General features: G+C 34.5%; 1 protein-coding gene across 2 annotated transcripts; it reads left to right on the top strand.

The window, feature by feature from the left end:
• Positions 1-8,532: 8,532 nt before the first annotated feature.
• Positions 8,533-12,320, top strand: LOC109188946 (phosphate transporter PHO1 homolog 3-like). Of its 2 annotated transcripts, none has more exons than XM_019339602.1 (12): positions 8,533-9,613; positions 9,715-9,763; positions 9,852-9,923; positions 10,027-10,156; positions 10,233-10,353; positions 10,426-10,684; positions 10,773-10,877; positions 10,961-11,005; positions 11,089-11,238; positions 11,327-11,605; positions 11,684-11,820; positions 12,099-12,320. In XM_019339602.1, the coding sequence occupies exons 1-12, from the start codon at positions 8,700-8,702 to the stop codon at positions 12,190-12,192; spliced, it is 2,355 nt and encodes a 784-aa protein (XP_019195147.1). In that variant the 5' UTR covers positions 8,533-8,699; the 3' UTR covers positions 12,193-12,320. The 2 variants fall into 2 exon arrangements, with proteins under 2 accessions (XP_019195147.1, XP_019195148.1); XM_019339603.1 differs by lacking the exon at positions 12,099-12,320 and adding an exon at positions 11,895-12,010 and having other exon boundaries at positions 11,684-11,862.
• The last annotated feature ends 1,643 nt before the right edge of the window (positions 12,321-13,963 follow it).

Raw genomic sequence — 13,963 nt, 5'->3', positions numbered from 1 at the left:
AAATAATACGTGTCAAGTTCTGTTTTTTTTTGTTGTCACCCAAGTAAAGGTGACCATGGTTCGATTCTGAACCAGCACTTCACGGTTCCACCAAACCGGAACCTTATTAAGGTTCCAGTTAGAATCGCCGGTTCTAACTGTTATTTATTTATTTATTTATTTATTATTTGTATGTTTTGTTGTGCACAATTATACTCCCAACAAAATAAACAAACAAAGTAGATGTCCAAAATAAAGTTTGAACCTTAGAAAACAAGAGCCTTACAACCTAAACTATAGACACAATTGTGTTAATACTTACATGTAGAACTATTAAACTTAATGTTCAATACAATTAGTTTACTCGTTTCAAAGAAAAGAGATAAGTCATGAAGGTGAGAATCGAACACGTGTCCTCAAGTAATATTGGATGCTAAACTATAGACACAATTGTGTTAATACTTACATGTAGAACTATTAAACTTAATGTTCAATACAATTAGTTTACTCGTTTCAAAGAAAAGAGATAAGTCATGAAGGTGAGAATCGAACACGTGTCCTCAAGTAATATTGGATGCTATGTAAAAGTGACAAGCCAATTTTTCTAACTTGCTTAGCTATACTTATGTTGTAAAAATATTATTTACAATCTATTTCTAACTCTATAAATAGTTAAATAGTTAAATACACATCCTTCAGGCTTTAGTTCCCTACAATCATTATTATATTATTTATTTATTTATTTATTTATAACAAATTTATAATTCCTTTTTGAAAGATTCAAGCTTCAGTTCTTCAAAAAGAATTGAAGTTTGAATCTCTTGAGCCTGGCCACTTGACTTTTTTTTTTTTTTTTCATGATTTGGGTGGCGATTCCGGTTCTAGAATTTTTTGAACCTTAACCGGAACCATATTGGTCCCGGTTAGGAACTGAAATCGGAACCGTATAGACGGTTCCAGTTCACTTCCGATTACTACAGTAACGGTTACGATTCAAACTGAAAGTTCGAATCAAGTCGTGGTCACCCCTACACTCAAGTGGCAAGTGCTAGGTCATCTTCTCTTGTCCATAGCCAAGTGATGACAAGTGCCAAGTCATAAGTTATGACCAGGAACCTCAAACTCTTAGCGAACAATACCTATATGATATATAATACTTAGATTGTAACTCCCTAGTTCTCATTTTCTTAGCATTATTTGGCCATTAAACATTGATAAATAACAATAATTTGTATTAGACTCAAAACATATACAATCTCAAAAAAGAAAAGAAAAAAAGAACACATTGGGGGTGTTTGGTATATAGATGTTAGCTGATAGTTGATAGCTGATTGAGTTAGTGAATTTGACTAGTTGATAGCATTAGCTGATTGTAGAAAGTGTTTGATAAATTAGTTGTTAGTCGATAACTGATTACATGCAAAATGACTTTCTCAAAAAGTTAATAAAAATGACTATTTTGAACAGCTTTTTAAATTTTAACATTTTGGAGCAATAAGTTGTTACCAAAAAAAAAAAAAAAAACAAATTTATCAAACATTCATATTGATTTTTTAACCAAGTCAAACAGCTAATAGTGACCAAATAAATGGAAATTAACTGATAAACTAACTAGGTTACCATACAGGACCATTATCATTATTTAAAAATTTATCAAATGCATACTTATTTAAAAGTGTTTTTATAGCTTTTCTTCTAGATATTCAATCCTCAAAAACCAACCTTAGAAGTTAGAACACAATCAATAAGTTTTATGTTAAATCACCACCCTAAGAATTTGAGTGTATTATAAGTCGTTAAAATTACCCGGTCGGAGCTTGAATAATATGCATGACTTTATCTCCTAAAGTGTGTTGGAAACGTGAGCAATGACCAAAGAAAATATGAACAATTGAATATTGGAAAATTAAGCTTCACAACATACATGTAATTCAACTATAAAGACTTTACTTTCCTCCAATTGAAATTGTAAAAATAGAATAATCAAAATGTTGATCGAAACTAATAAGCAGTTCATCATTCTTGTGTGGTTTATGAATTATCTCACTTTGGGTCGAGCTTGATGGGAATATATCCCCGGACACATACCTGAAACGTATCGTATACTTACTCGGTATACGGACGATCACCAAAGATATTATTCCCAATCACCTACCGACCTAGGACAACCCGACCTGACATACTGTAAAGTGTCGACCAGGGCTTGATTAGCGGCCTTTCTTCCCGGGTCTCGGAGCTTTCCTGATCTTCTTAGGTTGGGACGAGGCGAGGAACCCGACCTCCCTCACTGAGAATAGGACAACAATCCCTTTAGCCAAACTCGGCGGCGACAAAAACAAGGGAGTCAGGAACCTTTGTGCACCTGGGGGAATCAGCGAGGCTTCCGGTCTGTCTCTTTGCATGAGTAGCACGTGTCACACATGTTGAGCTTCCGACATGTGTTCCCCTAACTCTCCCATAAATAGCACATTAAATGCAGGGAGGAGGGATTCTTTGGTTCACTTCACGTAGTTATATTATTTTATGCTCGGGACCTTCTGACCCTCTGTCACATCATCCAGAGTTCATTTCTCGAGTACCTAATCACCGGCCTAGTATAGAATAAAAAGGCTATTGTATTACTACCGTACTATCCGATTTAATATACACATACTCAATAGTATTTACATTATCACATATATACCAAAGAAAAAAGTTTTGGGGTGTAGGGTAGGGGTGAGGGTGGGGAGCCTTCCCACCCAACTAGTACTTTTACCATGAATGATTATTTACTGCAGGCGTTCAAATTAAAAACAAACAAAAGTAAAAAATAAAAATGGATACCCAAATAATTAGGGTATAGATATATGGTCCGTTTACCAACAAAAAACTGTTCTCTGTTTTCTGTTTTCTAATTTTTCAGTTTTTATTCTCTATTTTCCATTCTCTGCTTTCTATTTAAAAAACTTGTTTACTAACTGAAAATTGTTCTCTGTTTTCTGTTTTCTAATTTTTCAGTTTTCACCTAAAATTTAGTTTAACTAATATTAATATTTTTGAGCTAATATTTAAAATATTTTTTTTGGATATATTCATTTGAATGACATGTATATTAATATATAACTTTTACTTTGAATTCTAATATATGTGAGATTTCAATGTCCGATATCTGGACCGAACTTATATTATGATGTAACGTAATTAAAAATATTTGAACTAATAATCTATTGAGTTCAATCCAAATCTAAAACATTATATAGAGTTTAATTCTTAATTTTGATAATGTAAATAATATATAACTTTAAAGTGTAAGCAAATAAATTATGTTTAAATAAGTAAAGTAAGTAGAAAAGATAGAAGATAGTGATAAGTAAAATAAGATGATAATGGTTATAGTGACATATAACTAAATAAATGATAGATGATTCTGTTTTCCATTTCGAAAACAGTTTTTAAGTGTGTTTAATTTCAGTTTTTCAGAAATTTTCAGAAATTATTTTCAATTTTCAAAATGAAAAACTGTGTTAGTAAACATGTTTTTTGTTTTTTATTTTTCAGATTTTGAAAATTTCCAATTAGTAAACCACCCCTAAAGGTTGCCTTGGTTAGGTCACGTCCAAACTCCAAAGACAAAAATGTTAGGTTGGTAAGGGGATGGTACCCCCTGCGGCCTGCACCGCTGCGCTGCACGAAGGCACTCAGGGTTGGTTGGTAATTCCTTCACGCATTTTACATCATCTTTATGGCGTTTTTATTGCATTCCAACCCTCTTCTTCTCTTCCTTCCATCTCATCCTCTCCCTTATCCATTACACCATATATTGCCTTTTTGCCCCTCACCCAATTCTTACCAAATATATCCAACCCCTTATATCATATAATAGCCCCTAGATATATGTTATGGTGATGATACAGCCAAATGAACTGCACACTAATAATAGAAACACATATTGAGAAATGTTTGATTCAGAACCACGTATTAGATGTAAGGGAGAATAATTACGATATGCAGCGAGTCAGATTTAGATTTAAAATAGTAGTATATCAAGTTGGATGTCCCCAAAATAAAACATATAATTTAGTAATTTCTCCTTCACACGTGTTTTATAAAATACTTATGTGGATAATGGATTATAATGTTTGACATATGTATGATTTCCAACAAAATTTAGAAAATATCTAGCTCATCATTATGTTTGCCCAATATTTATAATTTTTAAAATAACTAACAAATCCCTATTAATTAAAATTATATGAAATCAAATTTATTTATTATAATAATCCAATATATAATGTCTACAAATATTATTATCATTAAATAATATAAAAAAAATATATGGTGGATGCATGTGCATAGTAACAATAATGGAAAAGATAACGGAAGTTATAACTGTAGGAATATTTTTGTCCAAAAAATTATATAGTACAACTCTAAAAGTACAATGTACAAAATGATTAGCATTAAAAACATAGGCATAAACTTTGATTGAGACTTATTATGTTTTTAGATTAGATATATCAAAGTAAATGTTACACTTAACATCATAAATAAGGGAGATGGTGTGATAGTGGGAGAAGATTATGGGATATTATATGTATTGTTTTAATTGGATTTATAATTATAGGTATTATTTTTAGGATGTAAAACTTAATTTAAAAAAGTCCGGTTAATCGAAAAAACTTATATTCGATTAATTTGATAATACCAAACCGTGGACCGTCAATTAATCAAAATCTGACACCACCTAGCTCTCATATGGAAGAAGAAGAAGAAGTCTTTTGGACAAAGAAGACAAGAAAACCGAGTCACAACAGAATTAATCCAATCGTTGTACCGTTTTGAATTTAAATATCGACCGCGAACGTTTGTTGTTCAATTCACATTACAACTCTATTATTATTATTATTATTATTATTATTATTATTATTATTATTATTATTTACTGTAAAGCATATGTATGAATCTTATATTATATGTTATATTTTCTGTATCTCATGTTATGCAATTTAGTACCATAAGCGTATGTATTCTGTACCTGAAATAAAGTAAATGTAACATGCGTTTTTGTGTCTTGTGCTATGCATTTTTGTGTCTTGTGTTATGCGTTGTTGTGTCTTATGTTATACAATTTTGTACCTTAAGAATATTGATTTTGTACCTGAACTAAAGTAAAAATAAAACATGTGTATGTGTCTTGTGTTATGTGTTTCTGTGTCTCATTTATGCAATTCTGTATCTTAAGCGTATGGATTCTGTACCTGAAATAGATTAGTAGTTGTGTAACACACAACATATTGTGTGTCTTATTTTATGAATTTATGTCTTGTATTAGGAAATTATTATGTGCTTATAGGGCATATATTATCTACATAAATCAGATTTGAGAATAAGTAAATATATAACATATGCATGTGTCTTGTGTTGTGAGATTTTTTTTTTTTTTTTTTTTTTTGTTTCGTGTTATAAAATTCTGTACCTTAATAGTATTAATTCTATATGTAGAATATATATAGAATTTGTTAAAAAGTAAATATCAAAATGACGTCGTTTTGATTCATGGTGTACAATGGTCCACGATATAAATTGTCCTGTGGCGCTATGTTGTCCCAAGAGCCAATTAATGTGAGATGTCTCACTCACTCATTTACTGTCATCACTACTCACAGTACACCACCTAGCTCTCATACGACTTTGCTATTTTGATTAGCCGGCAAACTAATAGTATACACGTACTGATTTGGACTAGTTTTACTGCATAGACTTTTAAATTATATTTCTTATATTTTACTCCTTAATGTAATGAGTATTTTTTTTTTTTTATATGTGTCTCAATACAAATGTTTACATTAAAAATTTATGTATAAAAATAAAAGTTAAGAGTAAAAAATGGAAATACATGTAATATTTTTTTATTTGGACTGCCCGGTAATCAAGTAGGGTTATTTGAATCAGTCATAATAATCCCAACAATGATAACCATGAATAGTACGTGTAAATAATTTGACTTTTTGTTGTTAAATGTACACTATTTTAATTCTTATATTCCTTACATATTGCTTTATGTTTTTGTTTGTTTAATTGTCTTTTGGATTTAAAAGTAATTTGTTAAGTTTTATTTTATTGATGGTCTAGGGAGTAGTTGAACGAGTTTTCATATGTTAAGCCATGAGACATTTTTTGACCACTCCAGGACAAAATATATAATGATTCTAAAATGACATTCGAAAGAAACCAAGATCTTTTAGGACTTTAATTAGACTTGGTTTTTGTACCGTGTTAGTGGATAAGAATTAGAACTAGTCATTGAGTTGTCACATTACAACATCCTTTTTTTGTGTGTGTGTGTGTGTGTGTTAATTTGCACTGTGTACCTGCGATTTTAATGGGTTAACATTGCTTAATAAACAACGGGAGTTAAGGGAGAGTAAAAAAAATTGGATCAATCGAAAATCGAATCGTCCGAATATTTAGATTTTGGTTATTAAGGTTAAAAAAAATCGGTTATTTTAGTTTTTCGGTCGGTTATCAAGGGAAAATTGAAAGATGACCGAAAAACCGAAGATTAAAACAAAGAAGAAAAAAAAATCTAACCTTATCGCATTTACATTTTGCAGGTCCATAATCTATCGCATTAATTTTAATGACTTATTAGATTCCTTTACATTTGTTAACCATATAATGTATAAATATAATCCATTTATATCTCACTAAACTACTATTGTACTTGAGTACATTAATTTTAATTGATTATAAATAGTAAGATATTGTTTTTTTTTTTTTTTTTTAATAATTTAGTGTTTTCCCTACCAAAAAATAAAAAATAATTTAGTGTTTTAGGTTTTTAGGGGGTGTTTGGTTCAGGTTATATAAGATAACCAATGTTATATTTGCTTAGTAATATGAGATTCTCATGTTTAGTTCAAGTTATGTAACTTTCCCAAGGAATGTCAGATAACCTCCGCATTAAGTTTTTAGCTATTGGAGGGAATGTGAAATACCCTCCAATTTCTTAGGTAATCTCACATTCCCTTGTCTTATTACTAATGTTGGGTTTTGGACGTTTTAATCAATTTATCTTATTATTGTTGTTTTATTTACATATCTTAGTTTTAAACTAAACACAAGAATCTAACATTCCGTGAACCAAAACCCCCTTAGCGTTAATCAATAAATAAAATAAACCAAAGCAATTTTTTAAAGTCTGGTTAAGCATGAAGTTGCAGTACATTAACAAGTGAACTGGAGAATTGGTAAAAGTGTGATCGACCTTTAGGGAAGAAAGGCTAGCAAGAAGCAACTTCCATTTGCCGTCATGTGCTAGGGAACAAAATCATGTCGCGGATTGGTTAGCTAGAAATCATGGTTCTGAGCCAGATTTGGTTTTGTTGTATTTTTGCCCCAACACCGAACTTGCGCCACGTGTCCACAGTGATAATATCGGGGTTCCTTACACCCGCGACGATTGATTGTTATTTTTATTCCTCTTGGGACTCGGCCCTTCCTTTGTATTTTTTTAAAAAAAAAAAGTAACACAGTCAAGACTGTTTATATATGTAGGGCATGAAGCTGGAATTGAAACTGACTTCACGTGGCTTGCACAATAATTGGATGTTCTGATTACTAAAGCGATAAGAGAGCAAAGAATTTATTGTAGCCATCCTCCTCATGCATATATGTTCACAGAAGTAACCAGATGTTTTCTAAAATGAGAAGCTTTAATTTGCTGGTGAGCCAAAAAAGGACTGCTTATCTGATCCCACTCTTTCGAAAGAGACTTGAACTTGAGCAGTATTTAGCTGGGAGGAAAGGAAGGATATACATGTGTCTTAACTCTTAACCATCTTTAATCAAGTCCTTTCTTATGTTGTGAGCAACAACTTTAAAAACTTTGTCATTAAACTTCTGATTAGCAAGAATACTAAATTCACAGTTGTCATTTGTCAAGATCGGTTATAACCCACCGAAAACCATCCGTTGGCCGATCGGTTATGAAGGTTCGGTCAAAATTTTGGTTATTAACCGAAAATTGACTGATGTTCACCCCTAACGGGAGTAGCAATTGTTATACAGTAGATCAGGTTCGACCCTAGTCCAAAAATTATATGTTACAATTAATATATTATGTGCCTTCAATTAATTAAATTACCAATAAAATCACCGCATACAAATTTTACTTTACGAGAGTTCATATATCGTCTTTCCATAGGTGAACCCCGCTATATGTAGATGAGTTATATTACATGTATTCTCAAATTATAATCTTTCACTTTTATTTCATGATGTAACAAATAAAAATTTGATATTTTTATCACGTAATTCAAAACAAATGTCTAAATTAAGAATTTATGAGAGAGAATAAAAGTTATTAGGAATAGACAGGGGTTCTTTATACTTATCCATCATGTCCAAATGTCTAATCAAAGCCGTTTACTTTGCTCCATAATCCATATTACGGAGTATTTTACATTGAATATTACCCCTACACGTTTTTTAATGAACGTCTGATTACTAAATAAAAAACAGTTTTTCTTTTGAACGAATGTGCATATAAATAGATGTATATATTTGGAAAGGTGATAGGTACACATCAGCTAGCTTCTTTAGCGTAGTTTCTTATTCAAAGTAGTATTCATAGAAACATATACTCCGTACTATTTTCTTTCAGTGATCGTAGTTGAATCTTAATTGGCATTTGGGTGGGTAGTTGGAACAGCCATTTCTGCTCTGCTCTCTGCGAAAAGATGAAGTTCGGGAAGGAACTGGCTTCCCAGATGGTTCAAGAATGGGGGGAAGCATACATGGATTACAACTTTCTAAAGGGAGTTCTGAAAGATATCTCGCGATTCCGGCGGCGAAACGCGGCGGCGCAATCATCTGTTCCGGCGGCGGCGGCGACGCGGAAGAATTCATTGAAGAGAAGGCTGTCCATGTACCGGGCTTTTAGCGGGTTGACGAATCGATTGAGCAGCCCTAGAGGCACTCCCAGGAGCAATCATGAGGATGAAGAAGTTATACTGGTGAATGCTGTGGAGCAGGAAGGGATTGGAGCGCCGCAGTACCAAACAATGTTCCTTATGTCGTCAGAAGCCGGAGGAGAATACGAGCTGGTGTTCTTCAGAAGGCTTGACGATGAATTCAATAAAGTTGTTAGGTTTTACAGAGAGAAGGTGGAGGAAGTGAGGAAGGAGGCGGATGAGCTAAGCAAGCAAATGGATGCACTTATAGCTCTCCGGATCGTCGTAGAAAAACCTCCGGTGGATATCAATGGCGCCCAGTCCCAGAGAAGAACAGATTCTGCAGTCATTGAAGCTAAGTCACATATGGATGCAATACAAGAAATTGAGATGAGTGGTGAAGAGGTTGCAGAAGATGGTGAAACATCTGCAGGAACTGCGACAATGGCTGATCAGAACACAAAGATTGAAGAAGAGAAGACTAACAACTTCACAGATTTCAGGCCTGCTCCATTACACGTGTTGTACGACGTAAGAGTCAACATCCAGCCTGAAACTCCCATCTCCACTTTGAAGAACATTTTGATGGCATCAAACTCTGAACTCAAGTACAACAGGGCCGAGCTAAGGAAGGCTGAAGAAAGATTGAGAAAAGCATTCATGGAGTTCTATCGAAAGCTTAGACTTCTGAAGAGTTACTGGTAAGTGGTGATAATCATAATAATGCATTTTCTTATCAGAATTTATGGAGTGACTGTTTTTCCCCTGAATTCACATAAAAATCTGTTGTTCATTGCACCAGTTTCTTGAACACATTGGCATTTTCCAAGATCATGAAGAAGTATGACAAGGTACATATATATCCCCCTATTATCGTATTGAGGTTTAGTCTAATTGCAACCTCTGTTCAGCTTTCATTTTCTTGTTTGTATTGTAAAGATCACTTCAAGGAAAGCTTCAAGGTCATACTTAGAGATGGTTGATAAGTCTTATCTTGGAAGCTCTGATGAGGTTTGTCTGCTTTTCATAACATGGATTTCGTTTTCAGATTAAGATTAGACCTGCAATGACATATTGGTTCTGATCTCTTTCCAATTTTCCATTCAATTCCCAGGTTAGTAGACTCATGGAAAGAACAGAAGCCACATTCATAAAGCACTTTGCCAATGGAAATAGAAGGAAAGGAATGAGTGTTTTAAGGCCTCATGTGAAGCGCGAGAAGCACAGAATCACATTTTTTCATGGTGAGATTGTGAAACTAACCGAGTTAAATTATAAAGCAAACACATGCTAAAGAGCCCTTCGGTTTTTGTCTTGCAGGCTTGTTCTCGGGCTGTTCAATAGCATTAGTTGTAGCTATTATTGTTTCTATACGTGCTAGACATCTTCTTCAACACGAGGGGAGTGATCAGTTTATGGAAAATATATTCCCACTTTACAGGTGTGCTTGCCTTATGTGCAATATGCAGTGTGTAAACTTTAACAAATTACTAATAATCTGCAATTTATGTAGTTTATTTGGATTCATTGTCCTACATATGCTCATGTATGCTGGGAATGTATACTTTTGGAGGCGATACCGCATAAATTACCCCTTTATATTTGGCTTCAAGCAAGGAACAGAACTTGGTTATAGAGAAGTTCTCCTCCTTGCTTCAGGCATTTCTGTACTTGCTTTGGCTGCTGTTCTCTGGCACTTGGATATGGAAATGGACCCTGTAACAAGAAGTTATAAGGTGCTCACCGAGTCGGTTCCATGGATCCTGATTTCTGTAAGTCTAGCCGCCTAATTGCATTTTATCATTGTGCTATGGAACTTCTATTTTGACCATAAAATTCTCTTATTTTTGTCATTTCCAGGTTCTGCTAACAATAACATTCTGCCCTCTCAACATCGTGTATCGATCAAGTCGCTTCTTCCTCATTAGATGTGCCTGGCACTGCATCTGTGCTCCTCTTTTTAAAGTATGCCAATCTGCACATGTTAGAACAGACCATAAGAATCTTAAAGTTAATGTTCAGACATCTGAAATTTCCTGTTTTCACAGGTGACCCTGCCTGATTTTTTCTTGGCAGATCAACTTACCAGCCAGGTTTCCTCCTTTTAGCCTTAGATTCCATCAACCTTAATGTCTACAAACATCATTAACTGCTGTGCTCTGATCTTATATTACAGGTTCAGGCCATCAGGAGCTTTGAATTCTACATCTGTTACTATGGATGGGGAAACTTCAGACAAAGATCAAACACATGTCAGGACAGTGATGTGTATAAAATCTTTTATATAATTGTAGCAGCAATCCCATTCGTTGTTCGGTTACTTCAGGTATGCTAGCTAATAACCAGCCTGATTAACAGCTAATTAAAAAGATTCAAGAACTCATAAATTGGCATGGGTGTTGATATATATGCAGTGCCTTCGTCGCTTGTTCGAGGAGAAAGACAATAGCCAAGGGTTGAATGGTATCAAGTACTTCACAACAGTTGCTGCACTGGTGCTAAGAACACTGTATGAGCAAAAGAAAGGAACAGCCCTGAGAGTCCTGGCAGCAGCCTTTTCAGGGATCACGACCATTGCCAATACGTACTGGGACATTGTTAGAGATTGGGGTCTGTTGGAGAGGAACTCCAAGAACCCTTGGTTGAGGGACAAGCTCCTTGTTCCAAACAAGGCTGTTTACTTTGCTGCAATTGTAAGTATAAAAAAACCATAATGAAAATGGCAGTCTGTTTTCTTGAAATCTTCATGTTCTTTGCTGGTTCAAATGCAGGTTGTGAACATCATTTTGAGGCTGTTATGGATGCAACTAATTCTGGGATTTAATCTTCCGTTCCTCCATAGGAAAGCCACGGCTGCCATTGTTGCCTGTCTGGAAATCATCCGCCGCGGCATTTGGAACTTTTTCAGGTTAGTATATAGTCACATTGGCCAACAAAACAGTATGAATATGTCTCAAGTTGGTTAAGTTGTTGATTTGGAATGTAACCAAAATACGTGTTACAAGTTCAACTCCTAATGGGAGCGGCCTATTAGTCTTCTATAGTATAATTCACCTCCTTGTGATCCTTAAGTTGGGATCACAAGGCTGAGTTTACCCGTGCATACCCTAAGATAGTGGCAAAAAAAAAAATGAATATGAGGTTGTTGAGATGGTCTGGTAATGTTGTGTGTTTTTTACTGTTTAGGTTGGAGAATGAGCATCTGAATAACGTTGGAAAATATCGAGCGTTCAAGTCTGTGCCATTGCCATTTAACCATGAAGTGGACAAGAGCTTGTAGCGCTTGACAAATGACAATGTCTTTTTTGCCTTATTTTTATCTTTTTTTTTTTTTTTTTTTTCGGAATTCTTTTTTTGTATATTGCCATGTCATTTAGTAAAATATTCGTTTTAATGGACCAAAATCCTCATAACGGGATAATGCAAAAAGAAAAAAAAAAAAAAGGAAAAGAAAGGGCCAACTGTCTTTCAGGTCGAGTAGGCCAGGCGAGGCTTTCAGGTTGGGAAAGGGTCTGGGTCTAAAGGCGGTCCGAACCCGATTAGGTCCTGGGAATGAGAAGGATCGTAGACCGGAGTATATTCTCTATCAAATGTATATGGTCTCCAGATAAAGTTGTTCGGAACAGGACTCAAGAACTTCAAAAATCTATGCTAATAAAATTTAACGGAAAGTAATAGAAGATAATTTTAGAAAGCTGATCAGGACTAATACGATACTGGAATGGTACACCAAATGATGAATTCCAGATGATGCATTTCAAAAATTCGTGATCAAAAAATCAAGACGTTTCGTTAAAAACACCAAATGGTACATCGAAGTTCCGGATGGTGCAAAGAATGAACAAGACACCAGAAGGTGCACCATAAAGATAAGCATCGAAAGGTGCATTATGGCACCAAATGATGCACTACAAAACAAGCATCGAGAAGTGCTACTCACCATTTAATTTCTTAGTTTCTCAACTTTAAATGGTTTATTTTGATAATTAATTTCTCATTTGTGCAACATAAGTTTTATCGTCCTCATATAGGACACTAGGGGTAAATCATAGCATAACCAGTTTAGTGTGTGTGTTTTTTGTTTTTTGTTTTTTGTTTTTTGTTTTTTTTTTGTTTTTGTTTTTGTTTTGTTTTGTTTTGTTTTGTTTGTTTTGTTTTTTTTTTGTTTTTGTTTTTTTTTTTTTTTGTTTTTTTTTTTTTTTTGTTTTGTTTTTTTGTGTGCAAGTAAACGACGATGTTAATTCAAGTATGGTCCGAACACAAAACATTACAAAGAAAGGAAGGGGATGATCAACCCAATCTATACAATCAGGCAAAGAAAGCGCTTCTCTAGCTAACAAGTGGTCAACCCTGTTCACTGATCGTTTAGCAAACAAGATACACGCAAAAGGAAAATTACGTAGTAAGTCTTTAATATCAAGTAAAAGCAAGTCAAAGGGAGAATAAAGAGTCCTAAAATTCAGCCCGTGAACAACCTGTAGAGAGTCAATTTCAATTTGGAGGTGGGTGAGGATCTGGTACTTTAGCCAGCTAAGAACCTCCCGAGACCCATGGCTTCCGCCTCAGGAGGTGAATAAAGGCCTAGAATTGGGGCAGACCTGGCCTTAATGAAGGCACCATTTGCATCTCTTAAAATCCAACCCACACACATGCAACGTCTTTGAGTGTCAACAACAACGTCAACATTGATTTTAATCCATCCCCGGGCTGGTTTCTGCCATGTAATGATAAGTTGCTGATTTGGGGGAGGAAAAACAGCCTCTTTCGCTATTATTCCAAACAGCCTCAGCTCATTTCGCACAAGCGACAAAACCCATAACCTAGCAGACATTAACATAACATTTTCCCGGCTCTCCGTACGTAACATATTCTCAGCGAACACCACAAAAGGAGATCCTTGCAACACATTGAGAGAATCTGAAAAGCAAGATGACACTCACAAAAGAGATGAATGATCGTTTCCGCATCGGAGTTGCATAAAGGACAACCGCTCCTCAATATACCAAAAAATCGTTGTTCTATTATACTATTTAAAAGTGTTTTTATAGTTT

The sequence above is a fragment of the Ipomoea nil genome, unplaced genomic scaffold, assembly GCF_001879475.1.
Source record: "Ipomoea nil cultivar Tokyo-kokei standard unplaced genomic scaffold, Asagao_1.1 scaffold1509, whole genome shotgun sequence".
NCBI lineage: Eukaryota > Viridiplantae > Streptophyta > Magnoliopsida > Solanales > Convolvulaceae > Ipomoea > Ipomoea nil.
This window is presented reverse-complemented; position numbering and strand designations above follow the sequence as displayed.